We start from the raw sequence: 19,204 nt of genomic DNA on the forward strand, positions 1-19,204 counted from the left end.
TTATTTGAAGGGTATTTAATAATAAATACGCATCATGTAAAGTCAGAATCGAGGAAGCATTTGCACTTCCGGGGTGTGAGTGTTCAAGTAAAGTTACGTTTACTTTTTCAACAAACAATGTCGAAGACGGTGAACTCTACAAAGTTCAGGAAAGTCAACATAGATGATTTTGATCCTGAAAAATACGCAGATGACACAGAAGAAGGCGAAGAACAAGGACCAAGCGAGGCAGAAGTGAACACCTTGTTGACTCAATATCCTTTTAGCATGATTGATTTTTGTTTTCTTTCTTTTTCTGTACATTTATTAAACTTTTGTAATTGTAAATATATATGGTAAATCAAATTTAATTAGCAATTATTAGCATTCTTAAAAATGAAATTATGGCTTTTATTAGAGCCTTTGACCATTTTTGCTATGGCCGCTCTGGGAGTCCATATACACCGCTTCATAAACACAATCGCAGTTCTGCGCAGAGGTTCCCTGCACATAACTAAACAGACGTCGTTAGTAACCAATTAAGGATAGCAATGAATAAATGTCAAAAATACATTAAATGTACCTGAATGGTAGTGTACGGACGTTATCCTTTGCAAATTGCATGCAACCTAAAAACACGATGATGTTTCAATACAATATTCTGGCTGACATTTTTATGTTTAAATTTCTAACAGTATAATTATTCAACATCTGTTCGATATTGTCCTCAACTTAGGCTGCATCATGAAAAGGTGGCCCTGAATTTATTTGAGCCTTGTTCTGAGAAAACTGGGCTTAATGCATGTGTGTAAAGTGTCATCCCAGGCCATCCTTAAAAATTCTTTTGTTTGGCATAACCCGACCGACCCACTAAAATTGGCCCGACTGAATTTTTTTTTGTTACCAGGGTTTTTTTTTACTAAGAAAGTGACGCCGATAATCGGCGTCTTCCCCTACCAGAATTTTTCCCCTAAATCTACCATTTCCCCTCCAAAAATATAATTTTTCACCAAAATATAATATTTTACCCTCAAAGAAATGTTTTTTTCTTTCTTTTGGGAAGTCGACACTTATCCTATTTGTACCATGTACAACGATCTCGCTCTCTCTCTCTCCAGACGAACACTCAAGTCTGGGAATCCCAGTGATTTTATATATAGCTCTTAAATTACGTCATGGAAACCGGGCAACTAATCGTATTAATCATGTGACTATTTTACTGGATTCCGGTCTTGCACGAGAAGGGTGATTCGTCAATTAATTACCGGAAACCAGTCGAGTTTTCCTCCGGGTTATGTGAAAGCCAAGATGGGTATAAACGTTAAAACAGAAAAAAAGTCTCACAATTGGCGTTCATACACGAACAAAATAAAACTTTCGGACTCGGAAAATATTAATTGCGTTGACGCATTTTTTAAGAATGAATCATCAAAAACCGTTGAAACCCAGCAGGATTCGGAGGTACATGTAATCAACATCGATTAATACTGTCGGATTATTGTGAAAGTGAAAGTAGACAATCGGCAGCTGCCGCACCTTTCCCTTCCAATACTGTAGCAGATCTAGATCGTCAACCCATTCATCATGAAATTGAAATCACAATATTGAAATTGTTCCCCAGCCCCAGTTGAAAACATTTCCCATTATTAGATCTACCCCTGCAACTTTATTTAGGACTTTGACTTTAATATCATACTTGTTCATGTGTTTAAGAACAAAAAGGTCAGAGACATGTCTCTTTTTCTAAAAAAAAACCTGAAGTCTGTAGGCGAGTTATAGACATTGAAATGATCAGTTTTTATTTTTTCCCCAAATATGTCTTTTTCGCGCTCGATTTTCCCCTTTTACCCAGCGTCCAGCGTTTTCCCCTTTTTCTAAAAAAAACCCCTGGTTACTTTAAAAAAAAAAATTTTTTTTGCTCGCCGAAACTTCTTTCCGCAATTTTTTACCTTTCCGGTTATTTGTGTCATTTAATTGAATGCTCTTTCAATGATATCTAGAATAGCAATGAATAAAACACGTACCGGTATTTATTTGAGTCGCCTATTTATTTGACATATGCATATGCGATTAATTAGACTTTAAATACAATTAAACTGCAGAGATGTGTAATATTATCGCCATATAACTAATCACTCTTTAATTCAGTTCGGAAAATATTCGGTAGAAAGATAAAAAGTGGTCAGCTTAGAAATATGTATTGACGGGTATTGTCACTTTTTTGTTTCATTTGCTTATCTCTTTATACGACTTTCCGACCGGTCGCTATTTTGGAGGCAGAAGGCAATATTAAATGTGTATTCAAATTATACAACATTTGCGCATGAATGATCCAATATTATCCGATAGCTCCACCCGTTCTCGCGTTTCATTCGACAACGTCATGTCATGTGTAAGCGAGCTCAATGCTGATTGGCCAGCTACCAAGTGCACTTCATTAACAATAAGGTCAAGCAATGTCTAATCGTACAGACCGGGTTTCGTTAACTGTTCGAATTGCGAACAATTTCATTGAAACAAAAAGACAAATATAGAAAACCAGTCCGGATTAAAATGGCGGATGTTTTAAACCAAATTTTACTAGATTTTTGCAATTTAGATTTTTGAGCCAAATTCTCAATAGTTTCGCAAATGACTCAAATGGCGAACGACAGCGCGAGCATTGCGAACGAGTTATTATTGGAATAAATGCTCACTATTACAGGGCTCGTGCTGTCGTTCGCCATTCGCGAAAGTATTAAGAATTTGGCTCAAGAAAAATATAATTTGTGAATATGCTTAAATCTCGTTAAATTTCTTTGAAAACATCCACCATTTTAATCCGGGGTGTTTTTATGTTCCCTTTCGAAGAAAAGGGGGCATATAGTGATCGGACTGTCCGTCTGTCTGTCCGTCTTTCCGTCACACTTGGCGTTTAGTTTTCGAAAAATGCTCATAATTTCTATTTCCCATGAGATATAACCTTCATATTTGGTATGCATGTGTATATGGACAAGGCCTTTCCATACGCACAAAATTTGTTACCCCTGTGACCTTGACCTAAGGGTCCGCGTTTAGGTTTCGAAATCTGCTTTTAGGTTTCGAAAAATGCTCATAACTTCTCTGTCCCTTGAGATATAACTTCATATTTGGTATGCATGTGTATATGGACAAGGCCTTTCCATACGCACACAAATTTTGACCCTGTGACCTTGAACTTAGGGTCCGCGTTTAGGTTTCGAAATCTGCGTTTAGGTTTCGAAAAAAAGCTCATAACTTCTATCGAGCGTTTATAGCGGGCATATGTCATCCTATGGTGACAGCTCTTGTTTTAAACTATTTTTAGCTCATCTATTTTTTGAAAAAAAATTATGAGCTATTGTCATCACCTTGGCGTCGGCGTCGGCGTTGGCGTTGGCGTCGGCGTCCGGTTAAGTTTTGCGTTTAGGTCCACTTTTCTCAGAAAGTATCAATGCTATTGCATTCAAACTTGGTACACTTACTTACTATCATGAGGGGACTGGGCAGGCAAAGTTAGATAACTCTGGCGTGCATTTTGACAGAATTATGTGCCCTTTTTATACTTAAAAAATTGAAAATTTTGGTTAAGTTTTGCGTTTAGTTCCACTTTTCTCAGTAAGTATCAATGCTATTGCATTCAAACTTGGTACACTTACTTACTATCATGAGGGGACTGGGCAGGCAAATTTAGATAACTCTGGCATGCATTTTGACAGAATTATGTGCCCTTTTTATACTTAGAAAATTGACAATTTTGGTTAAGTTTTGTGTTTAGGTCCATTTTATTCCTTAAGCATTAAAGCTATTGCTTTCATACTTGCAACACTTACTAACTATCATAAGGGGACTGTGCAGGCAAAGTAATGTAACTCTGACTGGCATTTTGACAGAATTATGTGCCCTTTTTATACTTAGAAAATTGAAAATTTGATTAAGTTTTGTGTTTAGGTCCACTTTATTCCTACAGTATCAAAGCTATTGCTTTCATACTTGCAAGATTTATGAACTATCATAAGGGGACCGTGCAGGCAAAGTTATGTAACTCTGACTGGCATTTGAACGGAATTATGGGCCCTTTATACTTAGAAAATTGAAAATTTGGTTAAGATTTATGTTTTGGTCCACTTTACCCCTAAAGTATCATAGATATTGCTTTCATACTTGGAACACTCACAAACTATCATAAGGGTACAGTAAAAGGACAAGTTGCATAACTCTGGTTGTCATTGTTACGGAATTATGGCCCTTTTTTGACTTAGTAACTTTGAATATATGGTTAAATTTTGTGTTTCGATCCACTTTACTTCTTAAGTATCAAGGCTATTGCTTTCAAACTTCAAATACTTACATGCTATCATGAGGTTACTGTACCTGGCAACTTTAATTTTACTTTGACCTTTGAATGACCTTGACTCTCAAGGTCAAATTATTAAATTTTGCTAAAATTGCCATAACTTCTTTATTTATGATTAGATTTGATTGATACTTTGATGAAACTACTCTTACCTGACATACCACAATAGACTCCACCCAAACCATCCCCCGTGCCCTCCCCTCCCCCCCCCCTCCCCCCTCCCCCCCCCCTCCCCCCCCCTATTTTATTTTTATTTTTATTTTTTTTTTTTTAAGATCATCTCACAAATGACCACCACACCCTCACACTATACCCCCACCCCCCCCCCCACCCCACCCCCCCCCCAATTTTTTTTTTTTTTTTTTTTTTTAAGATCATCTCACAAATTACCACCGCAACCCTCACACTATACCCCCCCCCCCATTTTTTTTAAAAAATGGTTATGTTTGAAATACCGTCCAACCATCGCACCCAAACCCCCCCCCCCCATCGCCCCCCCCCCAACCCCACCCCCCCCCCCCCCTATTTTTTTTTTTTTTTTTTTTTTTTTTTTTTTTTAAGATCATCTCACAAATGACCACACACCCTCACACTATACCCCCCCCACCCCCCCCCCACCCCACCCCCCCCCCCCAATTTTTTTTTTTTTTTTTTTTTTTTTTTTTTTTTTTTAAGATCATCTCACAAATGACCACCACACCCTCACACTATACCCCCACCCCACCCCCCCCCCCACCCCACCCCCCCCCAATTTTTTTTTTTTTTTTTTTTTTTTAAGATCATCTCACAAATTACCACCACACCCTCACACTATACCCCCCCCCATTTTTTTTTTAAAAATGGTTATGTTTGAAATACCGTCCAACCATCGCACCCAAACCCCCCCCCCCCCCCATCGCCCCCCCCAACCCCCCCCCCCCCTGATTTTTTTTTTTTTTTTTTTTTTTTTTTCGCTTTTTTTGGAAGATAATGTAATAAATGTCCACAACCCCACACTATACACCCCTCTTCACTCCACTCCTCCCTCCTTTGTGATTGAAAATGAGAGTCCCTTCACCTTTAAAAAGAAAATAGATGAGCGGTCTGCACCCGCAAGGCGGTGCTCTTGTTCTCTTTGTTTCCATGAACAATTTGAAGCTCATATGGTAGCTGGCCAATCAACATTGAGTTCGCTATCGGGTAATATTGGGTCATTCATGCGCAGATAATGGAATACACAATTGATATTGTCTTCTGCCTACAATATAACGGCCGATGGCAAAAGTCTTATAAAAAATAAGCAAATGAAAAGAAGCGTAACACTCAGTACATTATTTTTAAGCTGATCACTTTACAAATGTCTACCAACTATCGATCTGAATTAAAGGATGATAATTAAATAATTAGTTGCAAATCGAAGATGTTGCAGCTTTCGGTTCTTGATTGAAATTAAAATGTTATAATTACTTTGTTGTTTTTTACTCACAAACTATGCTATAGTAAAGTAATATGTCAACCAAATAGTATATTAATTACGTATTTGCTAGGTTACTTGTTTTCATTTTCTGTAGTCAAACGATATGCACATTTTATTTCATTTGCAAAATGCGTACAATTTTTCGGACTGTCGTTTTCGGATAAAGTAATTTTCGTCTAATATATTAAATTTTCGAAGTTCTTTATAGAAAAAATTGACTTACGAATACACGTGCGGTGATACGGTCGGTGCAGAAAAATCTTTACCAATTTCCTTTCATGAGGCAGAAGACTTGGAGCTTTATTTGATAACTACCTTTCAGTTTGGTATATGTCGGAGTTCAATGTCAGAAAAAAAAAATACTAAAAAAAAAAAAATCCCTACCTACCTACCCACCCAAATGAACCTGGGTCGGGTTATGCCAAACAAACAATTTTTAAAGGATGGCCTCCAAGATAAGCCTGTGCAGTCTGCACAAGCTAATCAGGGACGAAACTTTTCGCCTAAACTAGATTTTCGGTAAGGAGGTTGATTTAAAACCAGTGTTAAACAAGTTCTTCTTGATTAAACAGGTACTTACTTAACCTCAGAATGTGGTTTGATTATAACATTATTTTTTCTGAAACATATTAATGTAGTGTTTGGTATGCTATGACATATTTTGAGTTGTGTTCCTTAACTCTCTACCACGGGGAAAAATGAACAGGCTCTGGATGTGATATTACGCAATGCTCCAGTTGCTTCCAAAAGCCAAGCAGTAAAGGTACACTTTTTTTGCTTACAACTGGTGCACATTTTCTTAGAATGCAACATTTAAACCAGAGGGGTAAGTTATTGAAAAACACAAGAACATAATTTTTCGATACTTTTCATACTGTGGTGACAATGACTATTATTATAAATACCTTTTTTAATGATATGACAGTAAATAACTTATTGTAGCTTTGTAAATACCTAACCTCAATCAAATCTCTTCAATGGTCAATAAAGTAATTTAAATAAAAAACAGATGTTGTGGAACCATAACTTGTTAGATAGTATAACCAAAATAAAATTAAATGAAATGGGTTTTTTAATTTTCTTTTAAGAAGTGCTTAAGATGAGATATTGTGATCACAATATGTCTGGCGTCCGTCAGGTGTATTTTGTGCATGCGTTGTGTCACTTTAGTTTGTAAGTTATAAACCTAACAGCTTTTCAGACAGGTTACAACTCAACTAAAATATTTTTTGATCAAACTTCATTTTGTAGATACCTTATAATACTAAACCCTTACTTGGGATTGCAAATAAGATGGGTGGGTTCAATATCACTGTTACTAAAAATAGCAAAAATGGAGCAAATATGCTTCAAGTGTTTTTAAAAAAAGGGAGCTCTTCATGGCAAGCATTTAACAATAAGTGTAAATTGAAGTTCAATGAGCACTTTAGTGCCATCATGGTCCTCTTGATTAATTGATTTTGTATGTATGTTCAATTGGCAGCATTTTATTAACATTCTTATCTGTCATTTTAGGACAGAGCAGTAAATCTAGCAATTAGAGTGCTGACCACATTTAAGGCGGCAGAAATAGATGGAGCAGTAAAAAAACTTGACACTCAGATGTTGGATGTTTTAATGAAATACGTGTACAGAGGATTTGAATTTCCTTCGGAAGGTAGCAGTGCATCACTTTTGACATGGCATGAAAAGGTATAAAAAGGAAAGGTTACATCATATAAAATTTGGGTAGTGCTTTGTGAAAAGGGGGTTTAATGCATGTGCTTAATGCAGTCTGCACAGGCTAATCAGGAACAACACATTCCGCCTAAACTGGATTTTTATGTCCCCCACCACTATAGTGGGGGACATATTGTTTTTGCCCTGTCTGTTGGTTTGTGTGTTTGTTTGCGTCAAACTTTATCATTTGCCATAACTTTTGCAATATTGAAGATAGCAACTTGATATTTGGCATGCATTTGTATCTCATGGAGCTGCACATTTTGATGGGTGAAAGTTGAAGGTCAATGCCATCCTTCAAGGTCAAAGGTCAAATATACAGCTTCAAAGCGGCGCAGAAGGGGACATAGTGTTTCTTACAAACACATATTGCTTAGAAGATACTTTCTTTACTGGTAAACAGAAAATATCATAAAAGCAGAAAGTGTCCTCCCTGATTAGCCTGTGTGGACTGCACAGGCCAATCTGGGACGACACTTTATGCACATGCATTAATTCCCCTTTTCACAGAGCATGGCACATTTTGCTTAATTTTTTTACCAGTAAACCTGATATGAGAACTGTTTTTAATCTAAACCTTTTAAATTTCATTATGTAGCTACCTGGGAACTAAGTAATTTTTCACAACTGTATTATAATTAAAAGTTGTTTTTTTTTGCAAAATATATGGCCTGGACCAATGTTCCAGCTGTTCCATTCATTAACAAAAAAAGACAATCAGAATAGTTTTATTGCTTTTCTTGTAGTTTTTGATTGTTCGCTTATTGATTCTGTCCCTGAATGCCACCAGTATTTAATGAATTATTTCCAATCATTGTACAACAATCATTTACCACTATGTTCATGAGCCTTTTTGTGGCATTTGCAGGTGTTTGATGTAGGTGGATCAGGCTGTATAGTGCGTGTCCTGACTGATCGGAAACACGTGTGAAAGTAGAGACGTATCTGAAGGCTGGAAGATCTTTTTATGACTTTAGACTAACTTGAATGATTAACAAGATAACTTTTATGTACTCGAAATGTTAAGTGAATGTCTTTTCACATTTTGGCTAATGTGCTTTGTTAAATCAGCTTTAATGCAGCATTAAAACTATTTTTAAACAAGGCATAAAAGAAAACATCCTGCATCTCTTTTTCTAAATTTTTCATGTTGTTTTGATTGAAAACTGGTTTGTCTATGGAGAAAAATGTTGTCATGTATATCCTTTTTGTTTATAAAAAGTACAAATGTAAAAAACACGTATTAAAACTAACATTTATTATCCATATTCCCTCTGTCTCTGCAGAATTGCGTCAGTTCTTGCATATGTATGTATTATTAAACATATTGTGTAACACTGCAAGAAATGGTCCAGAAACTGCTGGCAAACCACAGTCATTCCATGGCAGATTGAATATTTCAATCAACATCTATTTGTTTGATTGTTGAAAACGTTTTGTATTTTTATGCAATACACATGTACTATGTTCTTACATTTTATATAGTCATATATATTAAATCTATGGGAAATGTTGATTTTTTTTTGTTAGTCATAATTATTTAACTTTTTTTGCCTTGTCAGTCTATGAATGGTGGAAGGGAATATAAAGTGTTACCCCTGACCATGGGTCTGTTTAAACATAGATGTGTCCATCCAAAGTCAGAGGACGTTCATATGATATGTACTGTCTAATGAATTTTCTCGTTTGTGCATTCAGTTTTAGTCTCTTGCATAAGAAAATGTGTATGGTACTACAGCAGCAAAATTTAAACAGGTGCCTCAACACTTACAAGTTAACAAATTTAAAAAGAAAACAAGTCAAGACACAAGCATAATTGCTTGTGTAAATGGTAAGTTGTTTTGAATGTTCTTGTCCAAAATGCGGATAAACTTCACAAAGTTGCAGGAGGTTTGAAATTACACATTCCCAAAGTTTTGCCCAGAATTACCAATTTGTTCTTGAAGAATGAGTAAGCAACATTTTAAACAGATACTATTTCCAGGCAGACACATTCTTTACTTAATTTCAACATATTATTTATTTGTTATTTAATAAAATAGCCCAAGCAGTAAAATAGCTCTGTGTATGTATGTGTAAGTGGGTGATTTATGTCAAAGTGGGACACACACCATTAGTAAATAACAGACTTGTGGTTCTTTTTTGACTAGAAAATTATTTTTATTTAGTTTGTTTCTGTCTTCAGCTGGATCTCCAATAACATATGAGCCACAGCCATGAAACTTACCGCTGTAGTTCCTAATGAAATGGGTCGGGGTCACATGCAAGACTCATAACCCTAGGTCAATGTCAGATAGTGAGGTCAAAGATCACACATTTGATAAACTGTTAAAAGATAGGCCATAACTTAATTATGTATTAAGGTATTTTCTTTTGACACATGAAAGACCCAGATCTTTTGGGTCAAGGTCACACATTAAGATCAAATGTTACACATTTTGATTAAATATGCCTTCTTTTGTTAAGATTCAACCATACATCAAGGAATTTCCAAATCCATGATGTACTTGTTCATTGTTATCAATGAGGCACATAAAAGACTGTGTCCAAGGTCACAAAATGTTTATTGCACACTGCTTTTTAATAGCAGAGCTATCACCATTTCTTTCTTAACAATATATTTTAACAACCTTTTTTGTAGATTAAATTATACATTTAAATGAGTAGCTGAGTAAAGCGCAATAATTGTCTTTCCAAACCATCTGATAATAACACCACCTTTTAATAGTATCCTTTGTTATTATTAAAGGAAAATTCTGCTTTATTTGGGATTTTTAAATGCAGAGCTTAATTTCAAAACTGCCTTTTTTGTTGGATTGCAAACAACGAGGGTTAATACCGTGTTCTGAAATCATATTTATTAAGCTGAACTATTAATCAGCAAACTAAATTGTTGAATCGTTTATGCCACAGATTTTAATTCTTTAACTACATCCATTCACAAATTGACATAAAATGTAAATATAAATTATTATGTTAAATTGAGTAATTTTGAACGGATAGAAACAGTAAATAAACAATTTTTTAATTATACATGTCACGGAAGAGTATTTCTGACTGGTTAATCTCGTTCTTTATGTGCTACGTCATAGTGACATGGTATTTTTCACAGAACAGGTCATTCAAAATCTGAGGCTTTTAATATATTAGGGCAAAGAAAACTACTGCTGATCAATACCTATAGTTGGATGTCGAGAGTCAAATTCACTATCACGGGTCTGTTGTATAACCTCTTTGATAGTGCTTGACTGATTTCAGGCTTGAATAGCAAGGAAAAATCACTGAAATGTCTGGGAAACATACATGTATATAGGTTTACAACAGGCAGCGGCGATTGCTCTTGTATTCTTGCCCAGGGTGTGCTTCAAGCCTTGTATTATGAAAGACTTATCGTAGTGTATGTTTATAACATTTGCTTGTTTCCAGAGTTTATCCGACTGAAACCTCTTAGATACATTCATCTTTTGCGTGGGAACTGGTTATGAGCTTTGTCGAAGTTGCGCACTAGTTTAGCTTTTGCGGTTTAAATAGCCAACCCAACTTAATTTAGGTTAAAAGCTCTGAATAAGCTGGGGTAAAGTGGTAGGTAAAATAGACATAATTATCCAACTCTTCATTGCACTGATAACAATAAAACAGTATAGTGTTAAGTTTGTTACAATTCTCACTTGTCAATTTATAAAACGATGAATAGTTCAACAATAACTATACTATAGACAAGGACCGAAAAGTGAAAATAGGTCACAGCCAAACATCAAATGCACATTTAGTGTTCGATGTTCAGATTATAGACTGGGTGACACCGTATGCACTGCTAGGCTACACGTATTGTATTCACAAAAGCTGAAAGTCAACAGTGCTGTCTTTATTATGACTTATTTTGTGAGTAAAAATTCTTCTCAAAGATTTATTATTTATTTATATCAATCATGTTATTTTAAGCTCACCCGAGCACAACGTGCTCATGGTGAGCTTTTGTGATCGCCTTTTCTCCGTCGTGCGTTGTGAATTGTGCGGCGTCAACATTTGCATTGTTAACTCTCTAGAGGGCACATTTATTGTCCAATCTTCATGAAGTTTGGTTTGAGTGATATCTTGGATGAGTTAAAAAATGGTTACGTTTGCTTAAAGGCTCTATAAAGGTGAAGATACGTAATTATTTACAGATTTTTAAATATTTCTTTCATATTTTATTTATAAAGGTTATCAAAAAACAATATATATATATATATATATATATATATATATATATATATATATATATATATATATATGCTATTGGACATAATAATAAAAAAATGAGCAATACAACTTGTTTTGAGCTCAAAATAAAGTGTCCTCCAAGTCAATTGTGTTTACAAACAATCAGTTTATTTACATCGCTGTTTACTCGCGAAAGTGAAAGTGACTCGGGTCACCAACAATATAACGATGACTTTTAACGTTTTCCGGTATCACTCACAAAATAGGTCTCTTCTTAATGGCTAAAACGTTTGTAGTGATCTTATAAGTAACTTTCTGCTGGTAAAAAGTTGTTAAAATAGAATTAAAATTGAATTTTCTTTCGGCTATTTTAAGCATATGTCAACGCTCTGAGGCTACACATCACGTTAGTTGCAAAAATGTAAACATTTCTTCCAATTATGAAACGGGTTTATCTTCCATAATTCTTGACAACGTTGTACCTGAGCTGTGTTATTAGCAGTTTTTATGCAAGAGTAACTGAAATCCGGTAAAAATTAGACCAGTTGATATGCATAATAATTGGATTTGTAACCTTTATAGAGCCTTTAAAGGGATCTTTTCACGCTTTGGTAAATTGACAAAATTGAAAAAAGTTGTTTCAGATTCGCAAATGTTCGTTTTAGTTATGATATTTGTGAGGAAACAGTAATACTGAACATTTACCATGGTCTAATATAGCCATTATATGCGTCTTTTGACGATTTTAAAACTTAAAAATTATAAAGCGTTGCAACGCGAAACGATTGAATAATTTGGAGAGTTCTGTTTTTGTCGTTAAATTTTGTGAAACTACGAAGATTGCTTATATAAGGTATAAAATACGTCAAATATGTGTACTCGGCGGAATAGCTCAGTAGGCTAAAGCGTTTTTACTTCAGGACTCTGGCAGGACTCCAGGGGTCACTGGTTCGAAACCTGGTCCGGGCAATGTTCTTTTCCTTTTTTTACTTTAATTCTTGATTTTTTACTGGAGCTTTTACGATCCAATGTTTACATTTATCGATATAAAGCATTTAATGAATAAGTTAAAAAATGCCAAAATCTGTGAAAAGGCCCCTTTAACACTCTAGAGGCAACATTTATTGTCCGATCTTCATGAAACTTGGTCAGAAGATTCATCCCAATAATATCTTGGACGAGTTCGAAAATGATGCCGGTTGGTTGAAAAACATGGCCGCCAGGGGGCGGGGCATTTTTCCTTATATGGCTATAGTAAAACGTTGTTAACACTCTAGAAGCCACATTTATTGTCCAATCTTCATGAAATTTGGTCAGAAGATTTTTCTTATTTATATTTTGGATGTGTTCGAAAATGGTTACGTTTGATTGAAAAACATGTCTGCCAAGGGGCGGGGCATTTTTCCTTATATGGCTATAGTAAAATCTTGTTAACACTCTAGAGGCCACATTTATTGTCTGATCTTCATGAAACTTGGTCAGAAGATTCATCCCAATAATATCTTGGACGAGTTCAAAAATGATGCCGGTTGGTTGAAAAACATGGCCACCACAGGGGCGGGGCATTTTTTCTAATATGGCTATAGTAAAACCTTGTTAACACTCTTAAAAGGTCACATTTATTTTTCGATCATCATGAAACTTGGTCAGAAGATTTGTCCCAATAATATCTTGGATGAGTTCGAAAATGGTTTTGGTTGCTTTAAAAACATGGCCATCAGGGGGCGGGGCATTTTTCCTTATATGGCTATATATGGCTATAGTAAAACCTTGTTAATACTCTAGAGGCCACATTTATTGTTCAGTCTTTATGAAATTTGGTCAGAAGATTAGTCTCAATGATATCGTTGATTAATTTGAAAATAATCATGTGTGCTTGAAAAACATGGCTTCCAAGAGGCGGGGCAACTTTCCTTATATGGCTATAGTAAAATCTTGTAAACACTCTAGAGGCCACATTTACTGTCCGATCTTCATGAAACTTAATCAGAAGATTCATCCCGATAATATCTTGGACGAGTTAAAAAATGATGCCGGTTGGTTGAAAAACATGGCTGCCAGGGGGCGGGGCATTTTTCCTTATATGGGTATAGTAAAACCTTGTTAACACTCTAGAGGCCACATTTATTTTCCGATCTTCATGAAACTTGCTCAGAAGATTTGTCCCAATAATATCTTGTTATCTCAGGTGAGCGACTTTGGGCCTTTCAGGCCCTCTTGTTTAAGATTGTATTGTATTTTTTAAAATTAAGTGATAGGTTTTCAATAATCAAACAATATTCATTAAATGGTGATCGCAAATAATTTTATATTAATTGGTTCTTACAATACAATTGTCATCATATTTTGGATGCTTTCAGAAAGTCTAAAAAGATACATGTTGTTATTTCGTTTAAGTTATCTCTATAATATCCGTACAATACTAAACTGTGCACACCTCTTGACATTTGCGTTAAGACACACTTTCAATTAATTTTTAATGGGTTTTGTTTATTTTAGACGTGATTTAAAAAGTGATAACTTTATTTTGAAAAATGAGTTGCGTATGAGGTTATGTAATAGCGAACAACTGCAATGTCTTCAGGGCTTTATATAGGTTTCATCAAATCTTTTATTTAAGTTTATAAATGAGTGATTCTATTAGTAGTTGTGTACAGATTTTTGCTTTGCAAGCATTTGGCAGGGGATATCAATTTACCTATTGTTGTTGAGCTGCTTGTGGAAAGCTCTCCACAGCAATCACAAAGGTGGAGTGTGAGTGCCTGCTTCAAAGATTGTTCTGACTGAAATTAGGCCCAAAGAGTTCACATTGCCCATGTGAGCAATGACATTTAGAGTGACCTAGTTTTCATTTTAAAGAGTTAAATTGTGCAAACATATGTTAAAATAATTGGAAATGATGTATATAGTTTATAATCAACTCATGGTGGAGCAACAGTATGTTTACACCGTACCTTCAGTGATCAGGATGAGGTTACCTAAACATTTGAATTCAAAATGCGTGTTTGATCATGTAAATAACAAGGGAATTATTCTTGGGGGAAATAAATAAAGTTGTTTACACTTTTTTTTTGTATTTAAATGTCATTTTATGTCTTTGTGAACAACACTTCAATATTGAAAAAAAGACGTCTGCAACATGGGTCATTTGAATATGATTGCTTCATGTAGGAGGTTTCGCAATATTGTTTTGACTTTGGAACAATTTGTACAGTTCTACGCACATACGGGGACTTTATTTGAAGTGAGTCAATGATGAACTGAGGCAATTTTATGCGTAGTTCATTTCCGTTCTTATACATTGAAATGGAACATAGAACAAGAACCACACACCGTGTAGAATGCTTATTATTTTATATAGATACTCTGTGCAATAAATAGCTACTATACAAACATGTCATTTACAACTATCACTACATGTCATTTACAACTATCACTCTCCAATCATAACTGGAATTCACGAACTAAAAACAAGTCAGATTACCCACGCGAAATATAAAACAAAACATAATAGAAATAGTCATATTCCTGTTACGCAAGTGTGTACAATTTCAATGTCAACATGTTCTTGTTAAACACATAATACGAATATGAATGAGGAATGTTATAATAAGTTAAAAATCTGTATGATATACCATCAATCAAATATTGTCCTCTTCAATGAAAATAATAATGAACATGTTTACCAACTGAACATACCAACATGTTTACTTGTTTTTGTTGCAGAAAGAAAATTGTGTCTATATGTATCTGAACGTTTTTTTTTATCTTTCAGCGTCTACCAGTAATCTGTTTTAAAAATATGTATTGATAACTTAAAATGATAACATATTGCAGATGAATAAAAGTGTAGTCGTGCAGATATTTAAGCCATCATATTGAAGATGAATAAACATGTCATGTTGCAGATGTATAAACATGTCATGTAGCAGATGTATAGACGTGTCATCTTACACTTATGATAGTTAATTCAGATCAACTGGTTTCATTTTAAATGAATAGTGCACAATCAGTTTTCTTAATGAATTTCTAGAGACCTAAATACATGTAACTTTACAGATCTACATGTATAGTCAAAACCCAATTCCAAACACAACTATTAGTCTCTTGTTATAAAAATGTAAGTTAAGTTAAATACATACTAAATAACAAAAATATATAAATAAAGCTGAAACAAAATAATGCATTTGAAATAAGAACATGTCTAAAATAGAATCCTTTCTGCAAAATGTCAAGCCCATTGTCAATAATGTTGAACTTCTATAACAGCAGCATGATGCTCATTTTTGACCTTAGGTGTGACCTTGATCATTGTGATAAAAAGACGGGTAATACAGGCTACACGTCATCTTATGGTCGTAGTCATTTGTGGTACATTATTTAAAACTTCGAGATGAACACGATACAGTGGAAAAAGTGGTTTTGCCACATATAACCTTGGCCCTTAAAGTATGCCCTTGATTTTCGAGTTAAGGAGACAGATGAAACCTGCAACACATCATCTTTTAATGGTGTATATTTGTGAAGTTATTTTAATAGCATGGTGAATGACACAGTTACAGTCAGGATAAGCTTTTTTTAAGGTAAACTTTGACCTTTGATCTCAACTGTGATCTTGACCAAAAAGGTACCATGTAGGTAGATAGGGTGACACAAGAAATGTCATCTGGTCATTTTGCGTAATTAATAACAAAATTACAAGATTTATGACTAAGTAACATAGTGAAAAGCTTGGACCAATGCACGCACATAAACTCAACCATTGTCGCTTCTTTGTCGAGCTTTCAACAAGCAAGAACGACAAAAAGTCTTAACAATTAAAGCAATGGAAGCCATTTTAGTTACAAATGGACCTACTGTTATTTGAACTTAGTTAAACTGTCGTGTTAATAGTGTGTTGCGAACTTGTCGAATTCGCCACAGTTAAAATTGTAGTGGGTTGTAACCTCCATTTCATGTGGTTAATATTTTTCATTGTTTTAAGAAGATAAATGTCTCTTTGCCTATTAATTTGTTCATGTAATCGAAAACATATAAACTAATATATATTTATGCCGAATATTAACTCTGTTCGATTACTTTAAACATTTTTATTATCTGTTTAAATACCGCTGATTGTTAAACTGTATTTTCATTAGTTTCGGTGTCCCTCGGTTTTTACCTGAGAACGCTCTGTGTAAAGTGACGTCATAAATAGTTTAGTTTGCGGGGCGTTCGATTCACGATGGAAGCCGAGTCTCCGTGCTCGATGGTATGTTAAATTAATTTTGTACGTTGAAGGTATAGATTAGTGAATGAAATACACCTGTATGATATATCTTAACTAGGTCTAATCGTACTCAAAATATTAATAAATACGTAAGTGATTATGGTGTTTGTTCTTTTATTTATAAATGCTTGCGTCCAGCCCCTAGTATCATTATAGAAAAAATCAGTCCCTTGCCGCTCGGGGATCACACCACGCTACTCTAAGGTGTTTATCTATTACGGGGGTTGGGGCGTAACAAGTGTACCCAAATCGCTTAAATAAATCAACATTTATACTAAAATTTATTCTCCGTCATGATCAATTCCATATACAGATTATGCATTTTGGTACTGAATAATTGATTTCAAGAGACATTTGGACGGTTTTTATTGACAACCTATAGATGACCCACAACATAAAAGCCTATATCTTACAAATATCTTAACATCAGTATATCAGTCAGTATAGTGTGTTTAATATAGGGAAGAGTGTTTGTAAAACTTGACGATGTGAATATGAAATTGATTTCAAAGTGTATTTAGTTCAACAGTGCAAATAAAACTTAACAATAGGGCAAAAAGGCCCTAATGGGGGCACATCTAAGATCCCAAGGAACTTATTGTTCCCAGCAGGCAGTGTGTTCATAAGGTTTCACAAAAGACTTGTAAGGACAATTGCTAGAAATCTGGCAAACATATTGTAGAACAATCCACTATCATTTTCAAACTGCTTAACATTGAAACATGGGAACTGTTAAGAGCTCCTCTATAAATGGGAAAAAGAATTCTATAAAAACAAGAACAATGATGGCAATAAAAAGCTTAAACTGAGTTCATTCCCACCAATGGCTGAAGACTTGAACAGGTGATCTCTTTTTGACAACACTTATCTCAAAATGAAACTTGACCTTCATATTGTCAAGATAAACATTCTTACCAAGTTTCATTAATCTGAGTGATAAATGTGGCACTAGATTGGTAAAATGTTTTCCCCACATCAGATTTGACCTGATGACTTAGTGTTTCAACCAATCTGGCCCATATTTAAACTTTGCCTATATATTGTCAAGAAAATCATACTGACCAAGTTTCATCAAGCTTAAGGAATAAATATTGCCCCAAGAGTGAAAATATTTTTTAAAAGATCTGACCTAGTGACCTAGCTTATAGGTGTAGGTGACCCAGATACCCTTAACCTGAGTATTGTCCAGATAAATATTCTAATCTATTTTCATATAGATTGAGTCATACATGTGGCCTCTCTCGTTGTAATAATTTGACCTGGCGACCTAGTTTTGTATGCACCTGACCCAGAAACAAATACAGCCAAGGTATTGCCACAGTGCATATTCTGACCAAGTCTCATCACAATATATAAAATTGCTTTAACAAATCATGTAAATTAAGCTTTAATTCAGTTTCTTACAGGCACTGGGAAATGATAGTAGTCATCAAAACAATTAAACCCTTAATTCGAAAATGGATTGAGTAAAATAAAAAAAGTTTTAAATTATCTATCATCATATTAACACAATACATTCATTGGGTTTAAACAATGCTCTTTGTGATCGACCCTTTCAAAACAGCATAATTTTCCAAACAGTATTAAACCCCACTTTTTGTTCTATTCAGCATGAGTAAAATAATGGTCTTTCTCGCTCCTACCTTTCCAAATAAGACTCCATATGAACTGGGGAGAGATGCTTTTCGTTTTTCACTACAGCCAAGCCGGGCATCAAAACCAAAAATATGTTCATCCAGGATTTCTAAATACTAATTAAAACGAGGGCAGAATACTCTTGGCCTGTCTTTTCAGCAAAGCAAGAAGAAAATAAACAAAGCCTTTTAGCAAATATTTTTATCCTAAATTCACAGTAACTATGAGAGAAGAATTTCTACTGCAAGAATTATTTATCCTAGGTCACAAAAATGAGTATGATGGAGGAATTTCCAAGACAATATTTCTATATAATACATGTGTAATATAAATCAATAATCAGTATGATGGAGGAATGATCTTGTTGGTTTGTCCCTTGAGCACAGCAGGAGGCTGTGAGCCACCAAACCATGACATCTTCCACTCCAACGTGTCTCGGATCAGCTTTTGTTCGTCAGGGGTGAAACGCAGCAACAGTGAGACCGCCTTGATCAGGTGAATAGCCTGCAACCACATTGCTCAAGTATTATACAAGGTATGCATAATATGTTACATGAAATTTTAATTTTACAGTATTTATTTCAGATGG

At 34.9% G+C, this 19,204-nt stretch overlaps 2 protein-coding genes across 3 annotated transcripts in view; one reads left to right on the plus strand and one right to left on the minus strand.

Annotated features, from left to right (window-relative positions):
- Window positions 1-35: 35 nt before the first annotated feature.
- LOC127879340 (actin-related protein 2/3 complex subunit 5-B-like) lies at window positions 36-9,022 on the plus strand. The gene is made up of 4 exons (XM_052426123.1): window positions 36-254; window positions 6,480-6,552; window positions 7,305-7,481; window positions 8,377-9,022. The coding sequence occupies exons 1-4, from the start codon at window positions 118-120 to the stop codon at window positions 8,437-8,439; spliced, it is 450 nt and encodes a 149-aa protein (XP_052282083.1). The 5' UTR covers window positions 36-117; the 3' UTR covers window positions 8,440-9,022.
- A 6,026-nt stretch (window positions 9,023-15,048) lies between these two features.
- LOC127879335 (golgin subfamily A member 1-like) overlaps window positions 15,049-19,204 on the minus strand; it is a 40,161-nt gene continuing 36,005 nt past the window's right edge. For both annotated transcript variants that reach the window (XM_052426116.1, XM_052426115.1), the window contains exon 21: window positions 15,049-19,119. In XM_052426116.1, coding sequence (XP_052282076.1) covers window positions 18,955-19,119 — 165 coding nt within the window. In that variant the 3' untranslated portion in view covers window positions 15,049-18,954. The remainder of the gene's footprint in view (window positions 19,120-19,204) is intronic.

This window comes from Dreissena polymorpha, chromosome 4 (genome assembly GCF_020536995.1).
Source record: "Dreissena polymorpha isolate Duluth1 chromosome 4, UMN_Dpol_1.0, whole genome shotgun sequence".
NCBI lineage: Eukaryota > Metazoa > Mollusca > Bivalvia > Myida > Dreissenidae > Dreissena > Dreissena polymorpha.

Coding starts and splice junctions, on each gene's coding strand:
- LOC127879340 (XM_052426123.1), top strand. CDS start 118: ATGTCGAAGACGGTGAACTCTACAAAGTTCAGGAAAGTCAACATAGAT. Junction 255..6,479: donor GTGAACACCTTGTTGACTCA/ATATCCTTTTAG, acceptor ACTCTCTACCAC/GGGGAAAAATGAACAGGCTC. Junction 7,482..8,376: donor TTTTGACATGGCATGAAAAG/GTATAAAAAGGA, acceptor TGGCATTTGCAG/GTGTTTGATGTAGGTGGATC.